Source organism: Anomaloglossus baeobatrachus, chromosome 4 (genome assembly GCF_048569485.1).
Source record: "Anomaloglossus baeobatrachus isolate aAnoBae1 chromosome 4, aAnoBae1.hap1, whole genome shotgun sequence".
NCBI lineage: Eukaryota > Metazoa > Chordata > Amphibia > Anura > Aromobatidae > Anomaloglossus > Anomaloglossus baeobatrachus.
The window spans coordinates 697,833,395-697,860,588 of NC_134356.1; the positions used below are offsets into that span (position 1 = coordinate 697,833,395).

The window sequence follows — 27,194 nt, forward strand, 5'->3', positions numbered from 1 at the left end:
ATACAGCAGAGACTAATAGTAACAGGCAGCAGTGATACAGCAGAGACTAACAGTAACAGGCAGCAATGATACAGCAGAGACTAATAATAAAAGGCAGCAGTGATACAGCAGAGACTAATAATAACAGGCAGCAGTGATACAGCAGAGACTAATAATAACAGGCAGCAGTGATACAGCAGAGACTAACAGTAACAGACAGCAGTGATACAGCAGAGACTAACAGTAACAGACAGCAGTGATACAGCAGAGACTAACAGTAACAGACAGCAGTGATACAGCAGAGACTAACAGTAACAGGCAGCAGTGATACAGCAGAGACTAATAGTAACAGGCAGCAGTGATACAGCAGAGACTAATAGTAACAGGCAGCACTGATACAGCAGAGACTAATAATAACAGGCAGCAATGATACAGCAGAGACTAATAATAACAGGCAGCAGTGATACAGCAGAGACTAACAGTAACAGACAGCAGTGATACAGCAGAGACTAATAGTAACAGGCAGCAGTGATACAGCAGAGACTAATAATAACAGGCAGCAGTGATACAGCAGATACTAACAGTAACAGACAGCAGTGATACAGCAGGGACTAACAGTAACAGACAGCAGTGATACAGCAGAGACTAATAGTAACAGGCAGCAGTGATACAGCAGAGACTAATAATAACAGGCAGCAGTGATACAGCAGAGACTAATAATAACAGGCAGCAGTGATACAGCAGAGACTAATAGTAACAGGCAGCAGTGATGCAGCAGAGACTAATTGTAACAGGCAGCAGTGATACAGCGGAGACTAATAGTAACAGGCAGCAGTGATACAGCAGAGACTAATTGTAACAGGCAGCAGTGATACAGCAGAGACTAATAGTAACAGGCAGCAGTGATGCAGCAGAGACTAATTGTAACAGGCAGCAGTGATACAGCAGAGACTAATAATAACAGGCAGCAGTGATACAGCAGAGACTAATAGTAACAGGCAGCAGTGATACAGCAGAGACTAATAGTAACAGGCAGCAGTGATACAGCAGAGACTAATAATAAAAGGCAGCAGTGATACAGCAGAGACTAATAATAAAAGGCAGCAATGATACAGCAGAGACTAATAGTAACAGGCAGCAATGATACAGCAGAGACTAACAGTAACAGGCAGCAATGATACAGCAGAGACTAATAATAAAAGGCAGCAGTGATACAGCAGAGACTAATAGTAACAGGCAGCAATGATACAGCGGAGACTAATAGTATCAGGCAGCAGTGATACAGCAGAGACTAATAATAACAGGCAGCAGTGATACAGCAGAGACCAATAATAAAAGGCAGCAGTGAAACAGCAGAGACTAATAATAACAGGCAGCAGTGATACAGCAGAGACTAATAGTAACAGACAGCAGTGATACAGCAGAGACTAATAGTAACAGGCAGCAGTGATACAGCAGAGACTAATAGTAACAGGCAGCAGTGATACAGCAGAGACTAATAGTAACAGGCAGCAGTGATACAGCAGAGACTAATAATAACAGGCAGCAGTGATACAGCAGAGACTAATAGTAACAGGTAGCAGGGATACAGCAGAGACTAATAATAAAAGGCAGCAGTGAAACAGCAGAGACTAATAATAACAGGCAGCAGTGATACAGCAGAGACTAATAGTAACAGACAGCAGTGATACAGCAGACTAATAGTAACAGGCAGCAGTGATACAGCAGAGACTAATAATAACAGGCAGCAGTGATACAGCAGAGACTAATAATAAAAGGCAGCAGTGAAACAGCAGAGACTAATAATAACAGACAGCAGTGATACAGCAGAGACTAATAATAACAGACAGCAGGGATACAGCAGAGACTAATAGTAACAGGCAGCAGTGATACAGCAGAGACTAATAGTAACAGGCAGCAGTGATACAGCAGAGACTAATAGTAACAGGCAGCAGTGATACAGCAGAGACTAATAGTAACAGGCAGCAGTGATACAGCAGAGACTAATAATAACAGGCAGCAGTGATACAGCAGAGACTAATAGTAACAGGGAGCAGTGATACAGCAGAGACTAATAGTAACAGGCAGCAGTGAAACAGCAGAGACTAATAATAACAGGCAGCAGTGATACAGCAGAGACTAATAATAACAGGCAGCAATGATACAGCGGAGACTAATAGTAACAGGCAGCAGTGATACAGCAGAGACTAATAATAACAGGCAGCAGTGATACAGCAGAGACTAATAATAACAGACAGCAGTGATACAGCAGAGACTAATAGTAACAGGCAGCAGTGAAACAGCAGAGACTAATAGTAACAGGCAGCAGTGAAACAGCAGAGACTAATAGTAACAGGTAGCAGTGATACAGCAGAGACTAATAGTAACAGGCAGCAGTGATACAGCAGAGACTAATAATAACAGACAGCAGTGAAACAGCAGAGACTAATAGTAACAGGCAGCAGTGATACAGCAGAGACTAATAGTAACAGGCAGCAGTGATACAGCAGAGACTAATAATAACAGACAGCAGTGAAACAGCAGAGACTAATAGTAACAGGCAGCAGTGAAACAGCAGAGACTAATAGTAACAGGTAGCAGTGATACAGCAGAGACTAATAGTAACAGACAGCAGTGATACAGCAGAGACTAATAATAACAGACAGCAGTGAAACAGCAGAGACTAATAGTAACAGGCAGCAGTGAAACAGCAGAGACTAATAGTAACAGGTAGCAGTGATACAGCAGAGACTAATAATAACAGACAGCAGTGAAACAGCAGAGACTAATAGTAACAGGCAGCAGTGAAACAGCAGAGACTAATAGTAACAGGTAGCAGTGATACAGCAGAGACTAATAGTAACAGGCAGCAGTGATACAGCAGAGACTAATACGGTAGTAACAGGCAGCAGTGATACAGCAGAGACTAATAATAACAGACAGCAGTGAAACAGCAGAGACTAATAGTAACAGACAGCAGTGATACAGCAGAGACTAATAGTAACAGGCAGCAGTGATACAGCAGAGACTAATAGTAACAGGCAGCAGTGATACAGCAGAGACTAATAGTAACAGGCAGCAATGAAACAGCAGAGACTAATAGTAACAGGCAGCAGTGAAACAGCAGAGACTAATAGTAACAGGCAGCAGTGATACAGCAGAGACTAATAGTAACAGGCAGCAATGATACAGGAGAGACTAATAGTAACAGGCAGCAATGATACAGCAGAGACTAATAGTAACAGGCAGCAATGATACAGCAGAGACTAATAGTAACAGGCAGCAATGATACAGGAGAGACTAATAGTAACAGGCAGCAATGATACAGCAGAGACTAATAGTAACAGGCAGCAATGATACAGCGGAGACTAATAGTAACAGGCAGCAGTGAAACAGCAGAGACTAATAGTAACAGGCAGCAGTGATACAGCAGAGACTAATAGTAACAGGCAGCAATGATACAGCGGAGACTAATAGTAACAGGCAGCAGTGAAACAGCAGAGACTAATAGTAACAGGCAGCAGTGATACAGCAGAGACTAATAGTAACAGGCAGCAATGATACAGCAGAGACTAATAGTAACAGGCAGCAGTGAAACAGCAGAGACTAATAGTAACAGGCAGCAGTGATACAGCAGAGACTAATAGTAACAGGCAGCAGTGAAACAGCAGAGACTAATAGTAACAGGCAGCAGTGATACAGCAGAGACTAATAGTAACAGGCAGCAGTGAAACAGCAGAGACTAATAGTAACAGGCAGCAGTGATACAGCAGAGACTAATAATAACAGGCAGCAGTGATACAGCAGAGACTAATAGTAACAGGCAGCAATGATACAGGAGAGACTAATAGTAACAGGCAGCAATGATACAGGAGAGACTAATAGTAACAGGCAGCAATGATACAGCGGAGACTAATAGTAACAGGCAGCAGTGAAACAGCAGAGACTAATAGTAACAGGCAGCAGTGATACAGCAGAGACTAATAGTAACAGGCAGCAATGATACAGCAGAGACTAATAGTAACAGGCAGCAGTGAAACAGCAGAGACTAATAGTAACAGGCAGCAGTGATACAGCAGAGACTAATAGTAACAGGCAGCAGTGAAACAGCAGAGACTAATAGTAACAGGCAGCAGTGATACAGCAGAGACTAATAGTAACAGGCAGCAGTGAAACAGCAGAGACTAATAGTAACAGGCAGCAGTGATACAGCAGAGACTAATAATAACAGGCAGCAGTGATACAGCAGAGACTAATAGTAACAGGCAGCAATGATACAGCAGAGACTAATAGTAACAGGCAGCAGTGATACAGCGGAGACTAATAGTAACAGGCAGCAATGATACAGGAGAGACTAATAGTAACAGGCAGCAATGATACAGGAGAGACTAATAGTAACAGGCAGCAATGATACAGCAGAGACTAATAGTAACAGGTAGCAGTGATACAGCAGAGACTAATAGTAACAGGCAGCAGTGATACAGCAGAGACTAATAGTAACAGACAGCAGTGATACAGCAGAGACTAATAGTAACAGGCAGCAGTGATACAGCAGAGACTAATAGTAACAGATAGCAGTGATACAGCAGAGACTAATAGTAACAGATAGCAGTGATACAGCAGAGACTAATAGTAACAGATAGCAGTGATACAGCAGAGACTAATAGTAACAGATAGCAGTGATACAGCAGAGACTAATAGTAACAGGCAGCAGTGATACAGCAGAGACTAATAGTAACAGGCAGCAGTGATACAGCAGAGACTAATAATAACAGGCAGCAGTGATACAGCAGAGACTAATAATAAAAGGCAGCAGTGATACAGCAGAGACTAATAATAACAGGCAGCAATGATACAGCGGAGACTAATAGTAACAGGCAGCAGTGATACAGCAGAGACTAATAGTAAAAGGTAGCAATGATACAGCAGAGACTAATAATAACAGGCAGCAGTGATACAGCAGAGACTAATAGTAACAGGCAGCAGTGATACAGCAGAGACTAATAATAACAGGCAGCAGTGATACAGCAGAGACTAATAGTAACAGACAGCAGTGATACAGCAGAGACTAATAGTAACAGGCAGCAGTGATACAGCAGAGACTAATAGTAACAGGCAGCAGTGATACAGCAGAGACTAATAGTAACAGGCAGCAGTGATACAGCAGAGACTAATAATAACAGGCAGCAGTGATACAGCAGAGACTAATAGTAACAGGCAGCAGTGATACAGCAGAGACTAATAGTAACAGGCAGCAGTGATACAGCAGAGACTAATAATAACAGGCAGCAGTGATACAGCAGAGACTAATAGTAACAGGCAGCAGTGATACAGCAGAGACTAATAGTAACAGGCAGCAGTGATACAGCAGAGACTAATAGTAACAGGCAGCAGTGATACAGCAGAGACTAATAATAACAGGCAGCAGTGATACAGCAGAGACTAATAATAACAGGCAGCAGTGATACAGCAGAGACTAATAGTAACAGGCAGCAGTGATACAGCAGAGACTAATAATAACAGGCAGCAGTGATACAGCAGAGACTAATAGTAACAGACAGCAGTGATACAGCAGAGACTAATAGTAACAGGCAGCAGTGATACAGCAGAGACTAATAGTAACAGGCAGCAGTGATACAGCAGAGACTAATAGTAACAGGCAGCAGTGATACAGCAGAGACTAATAATAACAGGCAGCAGTGATACAGCAGAGACTAATAGTAACAGGCAGCAGTGATACAGCAGAGACTAATAGTAACAGGCAGCAGTGATACAGCAGAGACTAATAGTAACAGGCAGCAGTGATACAACAGAGAGTAAGGGCGGTGTTACACGAGACAATATATCGTGCGATCACATGAGCGATCGCACCCGCCCCCGTCGTTTGTGCGTCACGGGCAATTCATTGCACGTGTCACACAAAGTCGTTAATCCCTGTCACACGTACTTACCTCCCTAACAACGTCGCTGTGGGCGGCGAACGTCCTCTTCCTGAAGGGGGAGGGACGTTCGGCGTCACAGCGATGTCACACAGCGGCCGCCCAATAGAAGCGGAGGGGCGGAGATGAGCGGGACGTAACATCCCGCCCACCTCCTTCCTTCCGCATTGCCGGCAGGATGCAGGTAAGCTGTTGTTCGTCATTCCCGGGGTGTCATATGTAGTGATGTGTGCTGCTGCAGGAATGACGAACAACCGTCGCGCAGAAAGAGGAACTACATTATGGAAATGAACGAGCAACGATAAGGTGAGTATTTTTGCTCGTTAACAGTCATTCGGAGGTGTCACATGGTACGACATCTCTAAAAATGCCGGATGTGCGTCACTAACGACGTGACCCCAATGACAGATCGAACGATATATCGTACCATGTAAGGCCGCCCTAATAGTAACAGGCAGCAGTAATACAAAGGAGACTATTAGCATCACACAGCAGTGATACAGGAGAGACTAATAGTGTCAGGCAGCAGTGATACAGTGTAATTATTTACTTGTTTATTACTACATAAACCGTATAAGTTACACCCCTTTGATATATTAGTACTTTATTACAGTTTCTGATGTGTGAATCATTTATCTCAACACTCTGAAGAACGTGGGTAACAAACTCTATGATCCATTTTCTTCTGTTACACTTAATAAATATGAAAAATTTGGAGACAAGTCAATATTTCTTTGGAAAAGAGGTAATTTTTCAGTTTCATTGCTGAATTTAATACAATTCTGTGAAGCACCGGTGTGTTCAAAATGGCTGACAAATTTGTAGATGAATTAACTGACAGTCTAGTTTCCAGAGTCCGGTCACTTATTGTTGGTTGTTACAGAGACATGCTAACGTGACACAGTGTCTCTAGTCTATTCCAAAACAAGAATGCCGCGGAGACACCATCACATGTTTCTCAACGCTGGCAGGAAACTAGCCCGGTCTTTCACCGGGAAGGAACAACCACGGGAAGGCCAGTCTCCAGTCAAGGAGACCACCTATACCAAACATGGTATCCATCCACAGACAGCTGTTTCGGTGTATTTGCCCCTCATCAGTGTGGAGTAGGGAACTGGCTAGTGGGAGCAATGCCTAGTAGAAAACTACATAGCTAAGGATGGTTGACCTCGGGGAGATCAACATCCAACACTGCGGAGACACCATCATGTGTTTTGCAACGCAGTGACACTAGAACAAGGCCCACTAGGAAATATGCAAAACAAGAATGACGCGGAGACACCATCACATGTTTCTCAACTCTGGCAGGAAACTAGCCAGGTCTTTCACCGGGAAGGAACAACCAGGAAAGGGCAGTCTCCAGTCAAGGAAACCGCCTATACCAAAACATGGTATCCATCCACAGACAGCTGTTTCGGGGTATTTACCCCTCATCAGTGTAAAGTAGGAAACTGGCTAGTGGTAGATCATACATACATCATACATCCTTACCTATTTTCTGACCACGTCACATTTGTTAGAAAGTGCGAAACTAATTGTGGAGTACATTTTTCCTATTTTTCCTATTTTTTTTGCGAAAACTAAGTTTTGAGAATAGAACAACAATTTAGTTAAAAATATGTAACATTTTTTAATTATCCTCCTGTCAAAGTCACTTAAAATAAAATAGATATTAAAAAAAAGATTTTGTCAATTTCACTCCAAAAATTGAAATTTGCTGCTAAACTTTTACACCTTCAAAATTAAAGGACATTTATTTATTATCTCTTACTTTCTGTAATACGACTCTCTTGTTTCTTGGTATAAAATTTTAAAAATTGTTTATTTTTTTTTTTTTAAATTTTCAAATATTTTTAATAAACAAAAAAACATATTATGAATTTACCAACAACATAAAGTGCAACGTGTCATGAAAAGTCATTCTCCGAAGCACTGGGATATATTGATGTATTTCAGAGTTAATACTACATAAAGTGACACGTGTCAGATATAAAAATTAAAAAATGGCACCTCGTTGTTAAAGCCTAAATGGCTTTGTCACTAAAGGGTTAAAAGCCATTAGGCTTAAGCCATGGGAATTCCTGGTAAAGTTTACTGGCAGAGTAGGTGTCTGCAGTATATGTGGATCCAACCCAGCCCACATGGGCTAATTAATGGTTTCGCCAAGTAAGGAGACCAAAATTTGTGATAAGAATGTAGAAATTGTCTATCCTGTCGGATTTTTGCTCCGGTCTGACACGGATCTCCTGTTGTTACTCACTTCTTCATTGTTGATTTTAATACCAGAGATTTGAGGCGCAGACACTCGGCGTCCGGCAGCTTCATGTACGTCCTCCTCGACCTGGTAATAAGAAGCAGAAGCTTTGTCAGGTTGTCAGCTCAGAGGGTCTGGTGGCATAATGTAGTAAAAAAGGCAAAAAAATCACCACCCTGGTGGTCTTTGGTGGTGATTGGGTTAACTATAATATCCATGGTTGTCAAGGGTAGTGAAAAGGTTAATGATTATCTCATTGATTATTTAGGGTAGTGGAAAAAAGATTGTGACATCATCCCTGGTGGACAAGGGTACTAAACATGTTATTGATTACATTTGTGGTGGTCTAGGGTAGTAATATGATTAATGATTACTTCCATAATAGTCTAGGGTTGTAGAAAGCTTATCAATATCATCCCTGGAGGTTTAGGGTAATATAAAGAATTAGGATAATATCCCTGGTGGTCTGGAGTAGTAAAATGATTAATACATTTGTCATGGTCTATAGTAGTAAAATATTTAATAACAAAAACATTAATGATAATTGTTGAAGTAGTTCTTTTCATGGTTTCGCCTCCCCATCCACATGGCTAGGGGGCAGAGCCTTCTTCCGGGCCTCACTTACGGAGCTTGGATGCCTTAAATACTGTCCTCTCTGGTGAATAAGCTTAGCGCTGCTTTGCCTGTGATTGATGGTCCCTGTAAGTGTGATCCTGATCCGTCCCCTCTCTGTGCCCTCGGTCTCTGTCTGTGTTCCGTCCCCTAGTCATTCTGTGATTCCTCCGTCCCACCTCCTTCCTTCCCAACAATAGCCCCAGTTGTTCCCCCCTCTCCTACCTCCCAACTCGGTTGCTTCCTCTGGTACTGACCTCTGCTCGTTCCTCCGGTCTTCCTTCTCCCCGTACTGTGTATGACCTGGCTGACCATCACTAGCTTCTGCTTTCTGGCTGATGCTGCAAGGCACTGCACCAGCACACACTGTGAGTTCCCCTCCTTGCTTATTCAGCTCCATGTAGTGTCTTTCCCTGCAGGACTCCTGCTCCCCCTACTGGTAGCCTGACAGTTTTCACTTCAATTAAACGTTTCTGGGCTTCATGTTACAGCGCTGGTGAGAATTAAAGCAATACAAGGGCATGTGGCTTCCAAAAGTCTTCAAATGATTTTAATGAGAATGATCTCTTTTACAGTCCTCAGAAATATGGGCGTACCATGCATAAATGTAGGCATTTCTTACATAATAGCAAATAGTAGAATACATATCTGCATAGTAAATGCAGACACTCCCAGCATCCACCCAGCTAAGCCAACCCCCCAGCAGTTCTATATCTAAAGAGTGGACTCTCACCCCCTATAAACAGATTTTGGTAGGTTTGAAGATTTTTAACTCCTTCCTTACTTTAACAATAATATTACTAAATGATGATCGAGATTAGCAAAATATAACTGTAACAGCTCTTATGGATGGTTAATAAAAACATCCCTGGTGGGTTAGTACAGTGAAAAGGTTAATAACATACAGTAGGGTGATAAAAGATTAATATTACTCTCTTGTGGTCCTAGACAATAAAAAGTCAATTCTGGTCTGTAGTGATAACACTGTTACAAAATTTCTGTTCCTGGGTTAAAAGTGTTATTTCCTGTTTAATGGTGCATTACTTATTTTGGAAAAAGTTGATGTACCCCTAAACTTCTCTTTTTTGGCTGTCACAATGATTTTATGATACTTACGTAGTCCAACTTACTATATTCGAATGTCAGTGTTCATGTGAAGCGCACATCACTGTCTGTTTCATTAGTCTGATAAGATTTGTTTTCTCCTCTCATAGAAACCAAAGTATGAACGATGTCCAGGACTTCAGGATTCCAGACTTTACATCATTCAGAGCTATAGATACACAGAAGTATCACTCCATAATAGTAACAAGTCTCCTTCTCTTCCCCTTGTCCATTCAGCAAAGCTTAAAGAAGACTACGAAAATGTTATTATTGTTGGGATGTAATTGGGGATTTTGATACGGATGCATTCTTGATGGGTCTTCAAGGTTTTTCTTACTATTGCACCAGCAGTTGTCTCCTTGTCACCCAGCATCTTACTTATGGTTTTGTAGCACATTCCAGTCTTGTGCAGGTCTATGGTCTTCTCCATTCCAGCCTTGTGCAGGTCTATGGTTTTCTCCATTCCAGCCTTGTGCAGGTCTGTGGTCTTCTCCATTCCAGCCTTGTGCAGGTCTATGGTTTTCTCCATTCCAGCCTTGTGCAGGTCTATGGTCTTCTCCATTCCAGCCTTGTGCAGGTCTATGGTTTTCTCCATTCCAGCCTTGTGCAGGTCTATGGTCTTCTCCATTCCAGCCTTGTGCAGGTCTATGGTTTTCTCCATTCCAGCCTTGTGCAGGTCTATGGTCTTCTCCATTCCAGCCTTGTGCAGGTCTATGGTCTTCTCCATTCCAGCCTTGTGCAGGTCTATGGTTTTATCCATTCCAGCCTTGTGCAGGTCTATGGTCTTCTCCATTCCAGTCTTGTGCAGGTCTATGGTCTTCTCCATTCCAGCCTTGTGCAGGTCTATGGTCTTGTCCCTGACATCCTTAGAAAGCTCTTTGGTCGCCCATATTGTAGAGGTTAGAGTCTGACTGATTAATGGAGTTTGGGGACAGGAGTCTTAAGCCCCCGTCACACATAGCGAGATCGCTAGCGAGATCGCTGAAGCGTCACAGGTTTTGTGACATATCAGCGACCTCGCCAGCGATATCGCTGTGTGTGACAAGCAGCAGCGATCGGGCCCCTGCTGCGAGGTCGCTGATCATTACAAAATGATCAGGACCATTTTTTGCTCGTTGGTCTCCCGCTGTTCAGCACGCAACGGCGTGTTTGACGGCGGGAGACCAATGATCTGAATGTGCAGGGAGCCAGCATCTAGCAGCCTGTAAGCGGTGGTATGCTGGTAACCATGGTACACATTGGGTAACTATGCAAAGCGCTTTGCTTAGCTACCCAGTGTGTACCATGGTTACCAGCGTACCGCCGCTTACAGGCTGCCAGATGCCGGCTCCCTGCACATGTAGCCAGGGTACACATCGGGTAACTATGGCTTTGCATAGTTACCCGATGTGTACCCTCTCTACCAAGCACATCGTCATTACACAGGTTGCTGGAGGCTGGTGGCTGGTCTCTGATTGCTGTGGAGATCTGCCTGATTGACAGCTCACCAGCGACCATGTAGTGAGGTCCATCGATCCCTGCCAGGTCGAATCACTGGTGGGATCACTGGAATGTCGCTACGTGTGACGGGACCCTTATAGAGGTGACAATGAAAGACCGCTGTCCGTAATGCAGGTAACGAGTGGTTTAGGAGCGTCTAAGTGTCTGTAGGAGCCAGAACTCTTAATGGTTGGTAGGGGATCAAATACTTATTTCTCTTTTAGTGAAATCTTAAGAAAGGATCTGCTTTTTCATTTGATTTAAATGTAAAAAAAAAAAAAAACGGATCTCGTTGCTATTTATTTTAGTTGGCCAAAAAAGTTGTGAAGACAAAAAAAAAAATATTGCAGCTGAATTGAAGACATTTCTAAACCCATTCGGATGAATTGATCCAGTGTTAGATCGTTTTATTACCTTTTTACTCTCCTAAAGCATGTGCAAATAATAAATCAGACGTGTGAACTCCGCCTTAATGGTTACACCGCTTGTGGTTTAGGATAATAAAAGATTTATTGGTGACACAGATGTAAGTAAATTATTGATTATCTCCGTAGTTGTCTGGGGCAGTAACAAAGTCATGATAACGTCTCAGATTATCCACCTGTTCACACCTGTATGATGTGCGGGTCAGTATTTTTGATGTATTTATAGTGCATTTCTTTCTTATTGAGCACTCCGCCCTAGAACCAGGCTGTATTCACTCTCCTTTATAGCTGGATCCTTTCTGCCCAGACATGGAGGTTTGTAACCCAGATAGAGGCATTGGAGTTAGTTTCCCAATATATGGAGATCACCTTGTCGTGGTGACTGGGCTCACATGCATTGGCCAATCCAGAAGCTAAATATCTCTTTTTTATATATTCCTATAGCAGTAATGCAATACCAGAGTTCCCTTATTCATTGTTAACATTCTAGAGTGCAGCTGTATGTGTTTTGTAGTTATAATGTGTTTTCAGCTAGCATCTGTTCACACCTATTGGATGTGCAGGTCAGTCTTTTTAATATATTTGAGTCCCTGACTCAAATATGGAATTTAAAAAAATGTCTGTGTCCAAGTTTGGAGTTGGGGTGCTGTTCGCATGTTAATAAAGTTCCTTGAAAGGCTGTAGTGCAGCTAATCAACAATCTTTTTTGCATGGGGAAGCTGCCTATCTGCTGCTGTGAACAATAAAGGAAAAAAAAATGTTGTCTTTCACCTTTTTGATAACCAGTGCAGATAAAGCAGACAACTGCGGGCTGCAATCCTCAAGTGTCTGCTTTATTTGGCTCGTTATCAAAAATAGAGGACATACCACACTGTTTTTTAAGTATTTAAATAAATAATTTCATGGGCTCCATCCTATTCTTGTTAACCAGCCAAGGTAAAACAGACAGTTGGGGGCTGAAATTATTAGGGTAGGAAATCCTGTGGTTATTTGTCTCTTCCCAGCCTGAAAATAGCAGACCGCATCCGCCCCAGAAAAGGTGCATTCATTAGATGTACCAATTCTGTCACTCTGCCCATCTCTTCCCAATTGTCCTGGTGTGGGGTTATACTTTCTCAGAACAATACTCCATAGGAATTGATGGACTTCATGGGACATTATGCTTTGGATTACGTTAGAACTTCCAGAATTTCTTTTGAATTAATATATTTGTGAACGAAGAAGTGTTGGGAATTCTTTATTCACTAATTAGATTACGTCGGAACATCGAGAATTTTTAAATGAATAAATTGGTGAATGAGGGTGTGCGGGGCAGGGTTTATTCAAATAAACTTTTTTTCCTGTGTCTGTGGGTTTTTATAACTCTATGCTTGCGTGGTATGTAATGTGGTTGTATAATGAATGCCTATCCATTACTAACCCATGTGCTTGATGCCAGCTGACAATTCTCGGCTGACATCAAACCCAAAAGTATTTCCCCAATTGCCAGTGCTCCAGGGAAATCGGGAAGAGCTAGGCAAATGGATCTGCCTTTCTGAGGCGGCTGTGGGCTGCTATTATTAGACTGGGAGGGACCAAATAACCATAGGCTTTTTCAGTCTGATCATACCAGCCCCCAGCTGTCTGCTTTACCATGATTGGTTATCAAAAATAGGGTGAGCCCATGCCGGCTTTTTTAAATTCTTTATTTAATAAAAAAAATGGCGTGTGATCTCCTCTATCTATTTTTGATAGCCCCACCATTACTCATGCTGGTTTTAAAAAATAGGAGGGACTGCACATTTTTTTTTATTATTCCCTATCTACATTTGTTGCTGTGCAATTTCCCATGTTTTGCGTCCTTTTGTAGCTCCATTGCCTTACTATGATCATTTTACAGCCATTTTACAAAGTTTGTTGAAAGGCTGCAGAGGAGCGGAAGTTGAGAAGAGAAAAAGAGAGAGAACATTATACAGCACAGTAGTATGGGTCCCCATTGACTTATGTCGGGTTTGAGGTCAAGCCGGATTCCAAACCAAACTTATAAATAATTTACAGCCAAACCCAACAAACCCAAACTTCCACGGGTCTGCTTATCTCTACTCAGAATACAATTTAATTAGCATTTTATAGGAGTGTCACTCCTAGACTAGTAACACCTATGCACTACATGCAAGGGATGACAAAAATTAGAAGGAGGGAGTGCAATAGATCCTGGAAGACACTTAGCAGAAGGCAGCAGAATTTTTTTTCCCCCATTATTAAGAGTGGGACTCCTAGACTAGAAAAGCCTATGTACTATCTGTTCTTTAAAAAAAAAGTGCCACAATGAGGAACAGCTAACCCTTGTCCTGGGAACTTGACAGCTGTAGGTGCTCTGGGAATTAGTATAATGACTACTCCCTTTTGTCAACCTATTGCCTTTTCCTGCCTTTGTGGTGCCACAGACCCTGACCCCTCTGCACTGCTGTCCTCGCTGTGAATGCCACCATTCCAGGTTGGGTCAATGACTTAATCGTCCACCACCTCATCTTCCACTTCCACACTCTGGTCTTCCTGCCTTTGCGGTGCTACAGACCCCGACCCCTCTGCATTGCTGTCCTCGCTCTGCAAGCCAACTTTCCAGGTTGGGTCAATGACTTCATCGTCCACCACCTCGTCTTCCACTTCTGCACTCTGGTGGGTAAGCACTAAAATGATTAGGTGCTCGTTACTCGAGCCGAGCAATTTCTAATGATCGGGTGCTTGTTTTATGTAACAAGTATAATGGAAGTCAAAGGGAAACTCATGCATTATTCCAGTAGATTCTCCAGGAGGACACAGGGGATGCAACCACCTCTGAAATGGAATGAGAACAGCATGGGGAAGATGCCTGGACACATCTTTGACTTCCAGGTCGCTGCTGGGAACAATGGTGTCAGAGAATTCTGTCCCTTTTACAATAAAATAGTCAAAACTGAAGATAAATTGGATTTTACTGAAAAAATGTAAAGAAAAAGTCTTTCTTGGATGGAAAAAAAATTGTACATAATGTAAAATATAAAAAGAGAAAAAAACCCTACTCTTCTACTTTAGACTATGTGTGGACGTTAGTTGCTGCAATCTCTGTACCATTTCTGCATCTCTAGGCAAGACAAAATGCAGTGCAAAAACACTTAATTTTGATGGATTTTTTGCATGCATTTTTTGCATATATTTTTCATTGTGTAGGGTATGTGTACACGATCAGTATTAGCAGCGGTTTGGATGCAGTGTATATTCGCTGCATTCTAAACTGCTGCATTGTAAAGTACAAGCAGATTGGATGGGATTTCTAGAAATCCATGCACACTGTGCTTCTTTTCAAAGCAGTATAAACTAACCAAAGCCGCAGCATAGCACAATTTATTCTTCTGGAGACGCAGCAGGAAAACACAGCGAGAATATGGTATCCTGATCGTATGCACATGCCTTACAATGATGAAAAACACAGGCATAAATGCTGAAAGAGTTGACATGCTGCAGTTTATTTTCTGAACCAAGTCTGTAAGGAAAAAACATGTGCACTGCACTTCTGGTTTCTCATTGACTTTGCTGGTGCAAGGATTTGCTTGCAGTTTTGTGAGAAAAATGCACTAACGAAGTTACAAAAAAGTGACAAAAGTGCACGCACATATGTAGCATTTTTGCTGCATTTTTGTACTCTCTTATTGCTTTCAATGTTGAAAAACATTCCAAAAACGCAGAAAGCATTGACATGCTCCTTAATTTAAAAATGCAGCATTTTTCCATTTTAGTCAGGAAAAACAAAATTGTGAAACATATGCAGTAAGTGTAAGACCTATCAAACATTGAAAGGAGGGATTGTAATACACCCTGGAGTACATGTAGAGGAGGGCCTCAGAAAACATTTTTCCCCATTTGGAAACAGTGGGTCTCCTAGATTGGTAAAGTGTATGCACTGTGTGCAAAGGCTGCCAAAAATTATAAGGAGGAACTCCAATGCACCCTGGAACACACATAACATAGGACCTCAGAAAACATTTCCCTTTAGAAGGAGTGGGATTTCTTTGGTCAACAAAAAGGAGTCCCGAAGGCCACAGTACAATTGGCACAACATGGACCTTCAGGCATCAAACTCTGATTTTCCTCCAGCTATGGTGGGCAGCAGTTCCTCGTATGCTGGCTCAGGGAATCAGGCAACCGCCAGGCTTCTAATAGATTAAATCAGTGGTTTCCAAACCTCTTTTATCTCCTTGGAAAGTGGAGATCTTTACCAATGAAAGTCACTGCTCCCTTCCTGCTTAAGATCATTCTGTGAGTTTCTAGGGCATAATAACTAATAGACACATCTGCCTGTAAAGTGATAATGCTGACAGGATGACTGTTCTCGAAATGACCTGGATTGGCACCAACTCCTCAACCCCAGCGGATGACAGCAGCGGAACATAAACAGAATGCAAATCTTTTGTTTTTTTCTTGTGTATTCCCATTCACCTCTACTCATCAAGACAAAGGTATATGGTTGATGATTTTTTAATTTCTTTTGTCCTCCACATCCACCATATCCACAGAGTCATCATGCAGCACTCACTCATAATTTTTAGAGGACCAGCAGCTGCTATATAATCATAGATTTTAGAGGAACAGCAGACAGTCCTAATTCAACTGACAAAATTTTGAAGAATCAAACAAAATGGTGAGCAACTATGACTCCATAATCAGCTTCACCATCCCGCTTTTGTGTCTCCTCAAACGCTCGCTGCTCACAATTAAAGAGGAAGCTTTGCATGTGGACCTTGTGGAGATAAAGAAAGTACACAGGGTGCTGTGTGCATTCATATCCTGACTGCTTGTCCTGGAAATGGTGCCATTTAGTCTCTAGAGCATTCCACAAACTAATGGCAGCGGCCGTCCTGCGTTTCTCGGTACTCAGATCTCAATATATTTCCTACTGTGCCATCGCCTCCCTACACCTGTACTTCTCACATAACATCACCCGTGCTCTGTCCAACACAGATAAGTTGCAGCAGCGGTATAACTATAGCACTACAAAGCAATAGACCCTGACTAAATGCCTCTAATCCAAAACTATCTCTCCTCCAGCAGCTATCCCTCCTCCAGCAGCTATCCCTACATGCAATGCAGCTAATAGAGGTATAAATAAGGAAAAGAATAGATGTAATCCAGAAAAGGACTTTTGGGTTACAGTAGCAGCAGCATGGTCTGTAAGGCTAGAATCCCTGCCTACAGGCCTCTAATACACTATCCCTTCTCTAGCAGCTAGCCCTACACTAAATACAGAATAAGAGTGGTATTAGTAGAGACTTGAAGAGATTTTTTAGGTAGCTCCAGCAAGGTCTTTAAGGCTGGAATACCTGTCTACATACAGGCCTCTAATACACTATCCCTACTCCAGCAGCTAGCCCTACGCTAAATGTAGATAAGGGCAGTGTTATTATAGAGTAAATTAAATTTTTTAGGTAGCAGCACAGTCTTAAAGGAAAGAATCCATACATACAGGCTTCCACTACACTATCTCTACTCCAGAAGCTTACCCAAAACTAAGTGCAGAACAGGAGTGGTATTATTAAAGAATAGAGTAGCTTTCGATTAGCCCTGAAAAGGACTGTTGGTTACTGTTCTTCTAGCAGTCCAGTCACACTAAAACACAGTCCTTTCTCCAGCAGAATCTCTTCCTAGTTCCTACACTATTTCCGGGTAAAGTGTGGCAAACATGGCGTCTCTGGGTGTTATATAAACCCGAGGATATTATGTGGCCGACCAATAACAGTAATGCCAGTAGTCAAGATGGCCACATCATTACCATTATTGGCAGGCAATCCATGCTTGTTTACTGGCTGATAAAAAGATGGGGACTGGAGTATGGCGTCTGAGCAGTAGAATGCTTGACTGAGCACTGAGCAGTGCCGAGAATGTTCACCCATCACTAATCATGACATGTTGGCAACTCTGTCTCATCATCATCCACTTCTTGAGACAGTAATTGCAGTTCTCACTTTTGTCTTCTTCTGACCTTGGCTGCCCCAATATTTGAGCATCACCGCACATGATCGCCTCATGTCTTGAACCAAGGATGGTGAGAGGCCAGAAGAAGCCATTAATGGAAAGATAAACAGCTCCTCGGAGTGTCCAAGTGTGGGGTTCCTTTTTTTCATAGACTCGCCATGGTGGGAGGAAGCACGATAAGGGTGAAGATTATGTGGTCCAGCCTTTTGACTGGTGAGACTAGACCATGAAGAAGACAAGGTGGTGCTGGGAAACATGCTGGAAGCTCGCCCTGTTCTGGCTTCAGCAGTGGTGTCCGTGCCCCCTGCAAACTAATTCAGGAAGCTGGTTGGATGGATGAGCGTGTTTTTTGTGCTCCCGCAGGAGCCACAGTTGCACCGAGCCAACGGCCGCAGCCTCTGCGTGCACCATCAGCAACACAATGAGAAGTAACATTACACAACATGTATGAAAAAAATAAAATCTAAATACACTGAAATAGTAATTCTTAGTTTTTGTTTGGCATGATGGCGAAAAAATATGTATAAATGAGAAAAATGAGGACAAAAATTGACGCAACCCAACACAAAAGGGACTAAAACAGGTGAATAATCACACGTGGAGCACAAAATGAGAGCAAAATAACACGTCTCAAAGATGAAAATTTGTGTGTAAAATCGGAGATTTCAAACTGGTGAGATACTGAAAAATCACACAAATGATGAGAAATCAAGAATATACAGTATATAGTCAAACAGCCGGTATGTATACACTATGTCCACCCATATCCTGTATACACCGCACCTATATACAGTGTGTCCACCCATATCCTGTATACACCGCACCTATATACAGTGTGTACACCCATATCCTGTATACACCACATCTATATACAGTGTGTCCACCCATATCCTGTATACACCGCACCTATATACAGTGTGTCCACCCATATCCTGTATACACCGCACCTATATACAGTGTGTCCACCCATATCCTGTATACACCGCACCTATATACAGTGTGTCCACCCATATCCTGCATACACCGCACCTATATACAGTGTGTCCACCCATATCCTGTATACACCACATCTATATACAGTGTGTCCACCCATATCCTGTATACACCGCACCTATATACAGTGTGTCCACCCATATCCTGTATACACCGCACCTATATACAGTGTGTCCACCCATATCCTGTATACACCGCACCTATATACAGCGTGTCCACCCATAGCCTGTATACACCGCACCTATATACAGTGTGTCCACCCATATCCTGTATACACCGCACCTATATACAGTGTGTCCACCCATATCCTGTATACACCGCACCTATATACAGTGTGTCCACCCGTATCCTGTATACACCGCACCTATATACAATGTGTCCACCCATATCCTGTATACACCGCACCTATATACAGTATGTCCACCCATATCCTGTATACACCGCACCTATAAACAGTGTGTCCACCCTTATCCTGTATACACCGCACCTATATACAGTGTGTCCACCCATATCCTGTATACACCGCACCTATATACAGTGTGTCCACCCATATCCTGTATACACCACATCTATATACAGTGTGTCCACCCATATCCTGTATACACCACATCTATATACAGTGTATCCACCCATATCCTGTATACACCGCACCTATATACAGTGTGTCCACCCATGTCCTGTATACACCGCACCTATATACAGTGTGTCCACCCATATCCTGTATACACCGCACCTATATACAGCGTGTCCACCCATAGCCTGTATACACCGCACCTATATACAGTATTTCCACCCATATCCTGTATACACCGCACCTATAAACAGTGTGTCCACCCATATCCTGTATACACCGCACCTATATACAGTGTGTCCACCCATATCCTGTATACACCGCACCTATATACAGTGTGTCCACCCATATCCTGTATACACCCCACCTATATACAGTGTGTCCACCCATATCCTGTATACACCACATCTATATACAGTGTGTCCACCCATATCCTGTATACACCGCACCTATATAAATTGTGTCCACCCATATCCTGTATACACCGCACCTCTATACAGTGTGTCCACCCATATCCTGTATACACCGCACCTATATACAGTGTGTCCACCCGTATCCTGTATACACCGCACCTTTATACAGTGTGTCCACCCATATCCTGTATACACCGCACCTATATACAGTGTGTCCACCCTGTCATGATGTATTTTACCTTCTCACTGTATTTGCTGTAATACTATGTCTTGGAATGTAAGTGACCATACCTTCCCCCAGCCTGTATCATATTGCAATCAGGCTTCAGCAGTAGCTATTGTCATTGATTTGGTGGGGGTTGCATATATATATTGTTCTTCTCAGCATGGGACTTCTCCAATCTACAACTTGGTAAACAGAACAGAGCCAGCAGTCTAAAGTCCATTCATGCATCAAATGGCCAGGGGGAGGTGTGCCCACCTAAGGGGCTGATCCCAGGAGAGAAGAACATGTTAGTTCAGATAGTTGGATATCGGCTGGAGAAGGATGAGGACCTATAGCTGAGGCTGGATCCTGGGGTCTGTGTGTGTGGACTGTTACAGACTGGAGATCCGCGGCCACGTAGGATTGTGTTTTGTTGCTCACCTGTTGGACTCAAGGAACTCATATAAGGACCATTGCCCTATTTTCCCTGGCATCGGAATACCAGGCGGTGCCCCTGGATCTTTTGTTTTTCTGTTGTGGACTCCTTGCAGATTTGAAGGATTTATATTTATGTTTGCTGCTTTATCTGTGTGGTTCCAATAAAGCCCTTTGGATTGTTCCTTGGCCTGGTGTCCCTCACTGCTCTGTTGCATACCCCGTCACAAACTGGTGGCAGCGGCGGGATCAGAGCAGAAGAAATGGAGGACAACGGGCAATCAACGTCTGAAACCAGAACCTCAGGATACAGGAACTGGACTGTGGTGAGCCTACAAACAAAGGCCCGTGAATTAGGTGTCGGCTACAAAGGACTCTCTAAGGAGCAACTAATTGAGGCATTGGAAAACGCTTGCCTGCAAGATGGCACCGAGGAACAATTTCCACAGCAAGGGGAGCAAAGACGGGAGCCGGAGGTGAATACCCAAAAAAGTCAATGGGTTGTGTGGTACGAGGAGGAGATGGCCTTGCTGGGAGAGGAGACCACCATAGAATATAAGATGGAGGTCATGCGTGGAGCTAAAGAGAAGGAGCGCAGGATGGAGGAGATGGCATTGCTGGATAAGCAGCTCGCTGTGGAAGCCACGTGAGGTTCCAGACAGACTGTAACCCCAGCACCCATCATGAGGGAACTTCCCAGGGTGTCCCTCAAAGACTTCAAGCAGTTTAATGAGGCTGCTGGTGACATTGAGGGCTTCTTCCATGACTTTGAGCATCAGTGTCGATCAATGGAAGTCACAGAAAGGGAGCGCGTCCGGCATCTGGTTGGGCTCTTAGAGGGTGGAGCTGCTGCAGCCTATAGAGCTATGGACCCTCGGTGGAACTGTGAGTATGCGGATATTAAACAGACCATTCTGGAACATTATGCTGTGACCCCAGATACTTATAGGACTAAGTTCCGTACATTAGCCTGTGATGGGGAAGTGTGTTTCAAAATGTATGCCCACAGACTGAAACAAGTATGCCATCGCTGGCTGGAGGGAGAGGGGGCCTTAACTTGGCAGACCTGCCTCCAGGTCATCCTAAAAGAACAGTTTTATGCCAAGTGCCCTACTGAGATCCGGGAATGGGTGCGTGAGAGGAGATCAGAGTCAGTGGAACAAGCTGCTGCTCTAGCTGATGAGGTGCTCACTATCAAGCCTCAGTGGAAGAAGCTGCTAGCAGAGGGAGCAAAAATGACCAGCACCTCAACTCCAGAGGTTCCTTGTCCTTCAGTGCCCAATGTTCCTCAACCTCCTAGATCACCACCTCATGTGGATACCCGTGTGTATGTGCCTCCAGTTGCTTCGACCACATTTTCTGGAATGCGACGAGGAGAGAAAGTAGAAGAGCGAAGATGTTATAGCTGTGGGCATCCCGGGCATCTGCGGGCCACATGCCCATCTATCCCGTGGAGTCATCCTCCAAATCGACAACCACCTCCAGCACCTGCACCTCCCTATCAGTCACCAAGGTCTCCTACCTACTTCTCCAGAAGGCAAACTGGAAGGAGTGAGATGCAGCGCAGATGTTATGGTTGTGGGCATCCTGGGCATCTGCAAGCTCACTGTCCAGGTGTTCAAAGGCAGAACAGCTGCAGACCACCTTTGCCTGTCCATTATCTACAGACACCCTCAGCAGGAGAAGAGCTGGATTCAGGCCCTGATGATTTGCCAAGTGACCCTGATATCTTGACTTCTCTACCAGGAGTCTATGGGGTGCGAGCCACAGCCGCCCGTTCTTCTGATCTTCAGCATAAACATCTACAGGAGGTCGTGCTGGATGGCCAAAAGGTTGTTGGCTTTCGTGACACTGGGGCTTTTCTCACCATCGCAGATCCCCGAGTAATTCAACCAGAAGCAATTCAACAGGGACCAGGAATTGCCATTGAATTGGCTGGAGGTACTCAAAGATACATTCCAAGAGCGAGTGTGACCCTGGATTATGGCTTTGGGGCAAAACAATGCATAATCGGTGTGATGAGCGGCCTTCCTGCAGACATACTCCTAGGGAATGATGTGGGAGATATACAATGCCGATTTGTGGGTGCAGAAAGCAGAGTTTAAGTGAAGGAGGATATAAACTGGACCCAAACATTCAACCCTACATCTTCACCATACACTAAAGAACCTTGAGCCAACACCCAAAATGCAGATGGACTGTCCAGGCAAGAGGAGCCTTGAGTCCTGTCAGCCATGCCTGCGTGTACTTAACCAGTGACCTGTAGAGGTCCCTAGTACGTACACAAGTTGGGAGGGGAAGGAATTGTCATGATGTATTTTACCTTCTCACTGTATTTGCTGTAATACTATGTCTTGGAATGTAAGTGACCATACCTTCCCCCAGGAGGCTGTATCATATTGCAATCAGGTTTCAGCAGTAGCTATTGTCATTGATTTGGTGGGGGTTACATATATATATTGTTCTTCTCAGCATGGGACTTCTCCAATCTACAACTTGGTAAACAGAACAGAGCCAGCAGTCTAAAGTCCATTCATGCATCAAATGGCCAGGGGGAGGTGTGCCCACCTAAGGGGCTGATCCCAGGAGAGAAGAACATGTTAGTTCAGTTAGTTGGATATCGGCTGGAGAAGGATGAGGACCTATAGCTGAGGCTGGATCCTGGGGTCTGTGTGTGTGGACTGTTACAGACTGGAGATCCGCGGCCACGTGGGATTGTGTTTTGTTGCTCACCTGTTGGACTCAAGGAACTCATATAAGGACCATTGCCCTATTTTCCCTGGCATCGGAATACCAGGCGGTGCCCCTGGATCTTTTGTTTTTCTGTTGTGGACTCCTTGCAGATTTGAAGGATTTATATTTATGTTTGCTGCTTTATCTGTGTGGTTCCAATAAAGCCCTTTGGATTGTTCCTTGGCCTGGTGTCCCTCACTGCTCTGTTGCATACCCTGTCACAAACTGGTGGCAGCGGCGGGATCAGAGCAGAAGAAATGGAGGACAACGGGCAATCAACGTCTGAAACCAGAACCTCAGGATACAGGAACTGGACTGTGGTGAGCCTACAAACAAAGGCCCGTGAATTAGGTGTCGGCTACAAAGGACTCTCTAAGGAGCAACTAATTGAGGCATTGGAAAACGCTTGCCTGCAAGATGGCACCGAGGAACAATTTCCACAGCAAGGGGAGCAAAGACGGGAGCCGGAGGTGAATACCCAAAAAAGTCAATGGGTTGTGTGGTACGAGGAGGAGATGGCCTTGCTGGGAGAGGAGACCACCATAGAATATAAGATGGAGGTCATGCGTGGAGCTAAAGAGAAGGAGCGCAGGATGGAGGAGATGGCATTGCTGGATAAGCAGCTCGCTGTGGAAGCCGCGTGAGGTTCCAGACAGACTGTAACCCCAGCACCCATCATGAGGGAACTTCCCAGGGTGTCCCGCAAAGACTTCAAGCAGTTTAATGAGGCTGCTGGTGACATTGAGGGCTTCTTCCATGACTTTGAGCATCAGTGTCGATCAATGGAAGTCACAGAAAGGGAGCGCGTCCGGCATCTGGTTGGGCTCTTAGAGGGTGGAGCTGCTACAGCCTGTAGAGCTATGGACCCTCGGTGGAACTGTGAGTATGCGGATATTAAACAGACCACTCTGGAACATTATGCTGTGACCCCAGATACTTATAGGACTAAGTTCCGTACATTAGCCTGTGATGGGGAAGTGTGTTTCAAAATGTATGCCCACAGACTGAAACAAGTATGCCATCGCTGGCTGGAGGGAGAGGGGGCCTTAACTTGGCAGACCTGCCTCCAGGTCATCCTAAAAGAACAGTTTTATGCCAAGTGCCCTACTGAGATCCGGGAATGGGTGCGTGAGAGGAGACCAGAGACAGTGGAACAAGCTGCTGCTCTAGCTGATGAGGTGCTCACTATCAAGCCTCAGTGGAAGAAGCTGCTAGCAGAGGGAGCAAAAATGACCAGCACCTCAACTCCAGAGGTTCCTTGTCCTTCAGTGCCCAATGTTCCTCAACCTCCTAGATCACCACCTCATGTGGATACCCGTGTGTATGTGCCTCCAGTTGCTTCGACCACATTTTCTGGAATGCGACGAGGAGAGAAAGTAGAAGAGCGAAGATGTTATAGCTGTGGGCATCCCGGGCATCTGCGGGCCACATGCCCATCTATCCCGTGGAGTCATCCTCCAAATCGACAACCACCTCCAGCACCTGCACCTCCCTATCAGTCACCAAGGTCTCCTACCTACTTCTCCAGAAGGCAAACTGGAAGGAGTGAGATGCAGCGCAGATGTTATGGTTGTGGGCATCCTGGGCATCTGCAAGCTCACTGTCCAGGTGTTCAAAGGCAGAACAGCTGCAGACCACCTTTGCCTGTCCATTATCTACAGACACCCTCAGCAGGAGAAGAGCTGGATTCAGGCCCTGATGATTTGCCAAGTGACCCTGATATCTTGACTTCCCTACCAGGAGTCTATGGGGTGCGAGCCACAGCCGCCCGTTCTTCTGATCTTCAGCATAAACATCTACAGGAGGTCGTGCTGGATGGCCAAAAGGTTGTTGGCTTTCGTGACACTGGGGCTTTTCTCACCATCGCAGATCCCCGAGTAATTCAACCAGAAGCAATTCAACAGGGACCAGGAATTGCCATTGAATTGGCTGGAGGTACTCAAAGATACATTCCAAGAGCGAGTGTGACCCTGGATTATGGCTTTGGGGCAAAACAATGCATAATCGGTGTGATGAGCGGCCTTCCTGCAGACATACTCCTAGGCAATGATGTGGGAGATATACAATGCCGATTTGTGGGTGCAGAAAGCAGAGTTTAAGTGAAGGAGGATATAAACTGGACCCGAACATTCAACCCTACATCTTCACCATACACTAAAGAACCTGGAGCCAACACCCAAAATGCAGATGGACTGTCCAGGCAAGAGGAGCCTTGAGTCCTGTCAGCCATGCCTGCGTGTACTTAACCAGTGACCTGTAGAGGTCCCTAGTACGTACACAAGTTGGGAGGGGAAGGAATTGTCATGATGTATTTTACCTTCTCACTGTATTTGCTGTAATACTATGTCTTGGAATGTAAGTGACCATACCTTCCCCCAGGCTGTATCATATTGCAATCAGGTTTCAGCAGTAGCTATTGTCATTGATTTGGTGGGGGTTGCATATATATATTGTTCTTCTCAGCATGGGACTTCTACAATCTACAACTTGGTAAACAGAACAGAGCCAGCAGTCTAAAGTCCATTCATGCATCAAATGGCCAGGGGGAGGTGTGCCCACCTAAGGGGCTGATCCCAGGAGAGAAGAACATGTTAGTTCAGTTAGTTGGATATCGCCTGGAGAAGGATGAGGACCTATAGCTGAGGCTGGATCCTGGGGTCTGTGTGTGTGGACTGTTACAGACTGGAGATCCGCGGCCACGTGGGATTGTGTTTTGTTGCTCACCTGTTGGACTCAAGGAACTCATATAAGGACCATTGCCCTATTTTCCCTGGCATCGGAATACCCGGCGGTGCCCCTGGATCTTTTGTATTTCTGTTGTGGACTCCTTGCAGATTTGAAGGATTTATATTTATGTTTGCTGCTTTTTCTGTGTGGTTCCAATAAAGCCCTTTGGATTGTTCCTTGGCCTGGCGTCCCTCACTGCTCTATTGCATACCCATCACACACCCATATCCTGTATACACCGCACCTATATACAGTGTGTCCACCCATATCCTGTATACACCGCAGCTATATACAGTGTGTCCACCCGTATCCTGTATACACCGCACCTATATACAGCGTGTCCACCCATACCCTGTATACCCCACACCTATATACAGTGTGTCCACCCATATCCTGTATACACTACATCTATATACAGTGTATCCACCAATCTCCTGTATACACCTCCCCTATATACAGTGTGTCCACCCATATCCTGTATACACCGCACCTATATACAGTGTGTCCACCCATATCCAGTAAAGACCGCACCTATATACAGTGTGTCCACCCATATCCTATATACACCGCACCTATATACAGCGTGTCCACCCATACCCTGTATACCCCACACCTATATACAGTGTGTCCACCCATATCCTGTATACACCGCATCTATATACAGTGTGTCCACACATATCCTGTATACACCGCACCTATATACAGTGTGTCCACCTATATCCTGTATACACTGCACCTATATACAGTGTGTCCACCCATATCCTGTATACACCGCACCTATATACAGTGTGTCCACCCATATCCTGTATACACCGCACCTATATACAGTGTGTCCACCCATATCCTGTATACACCGCACATATATACAGTGTGTCCACCCATATCCTGTATACACCGCACCTATATACAGTGTTTGCACCCATATCCTGTATACACCGCACCTATATACAGTGTGTCCACCCATATCAAATATATACACCACACCTATATACAGTGTGTCCACCCATATACTGTATACACCCCACCTATATACAGTGTGTCCACCCATATCCTGTATACACCGCACCTATATACAGTGTGTCCACCCATATCCTGTATACACCGCACCTATATACAGTGTGTCCACCCATATCCTGTATACACCCCACCTATATACAGCGTGTCCACCCATATCCTGTATACACCGCACCTATATACAGTGTCCACCCATATCCTGTATACAACGCACCTATATACAGTGTGTCCACCTATATCCTGTAAACACTGCACCTATATACAGTGTGTCCACCCATATCCTGTATACACCCCACTTATATACAGTGTGTCCACCCATATCC

The 27,194-nt window shown here is 44.3% G+C and overlaps 1 protein-coding gene across 1 annotated transcript in view; it reads right to left on the minus strand.

Moving 5' to 3' along the window:
- The window catches only part of LOC142303039 (alpha-2,8-sialyltransferase 8F-like), a 294,952-nt gene that overhangs the window by 240,772 nt on the left and 26,986 nt on the right, over nt 1-27,194 (minus strand). Inside the window, exon 2 of the mRNA XM_075344138.1 lies at nt 8,179-8,259. Within this exon, the coding sequence (XP_075200253.1) occupies nt 8,179-8,259 (81 nt within the window). The remainder of the gene's footprint in view (nt 1-8,178; nt 8,260-27,194) is intronic.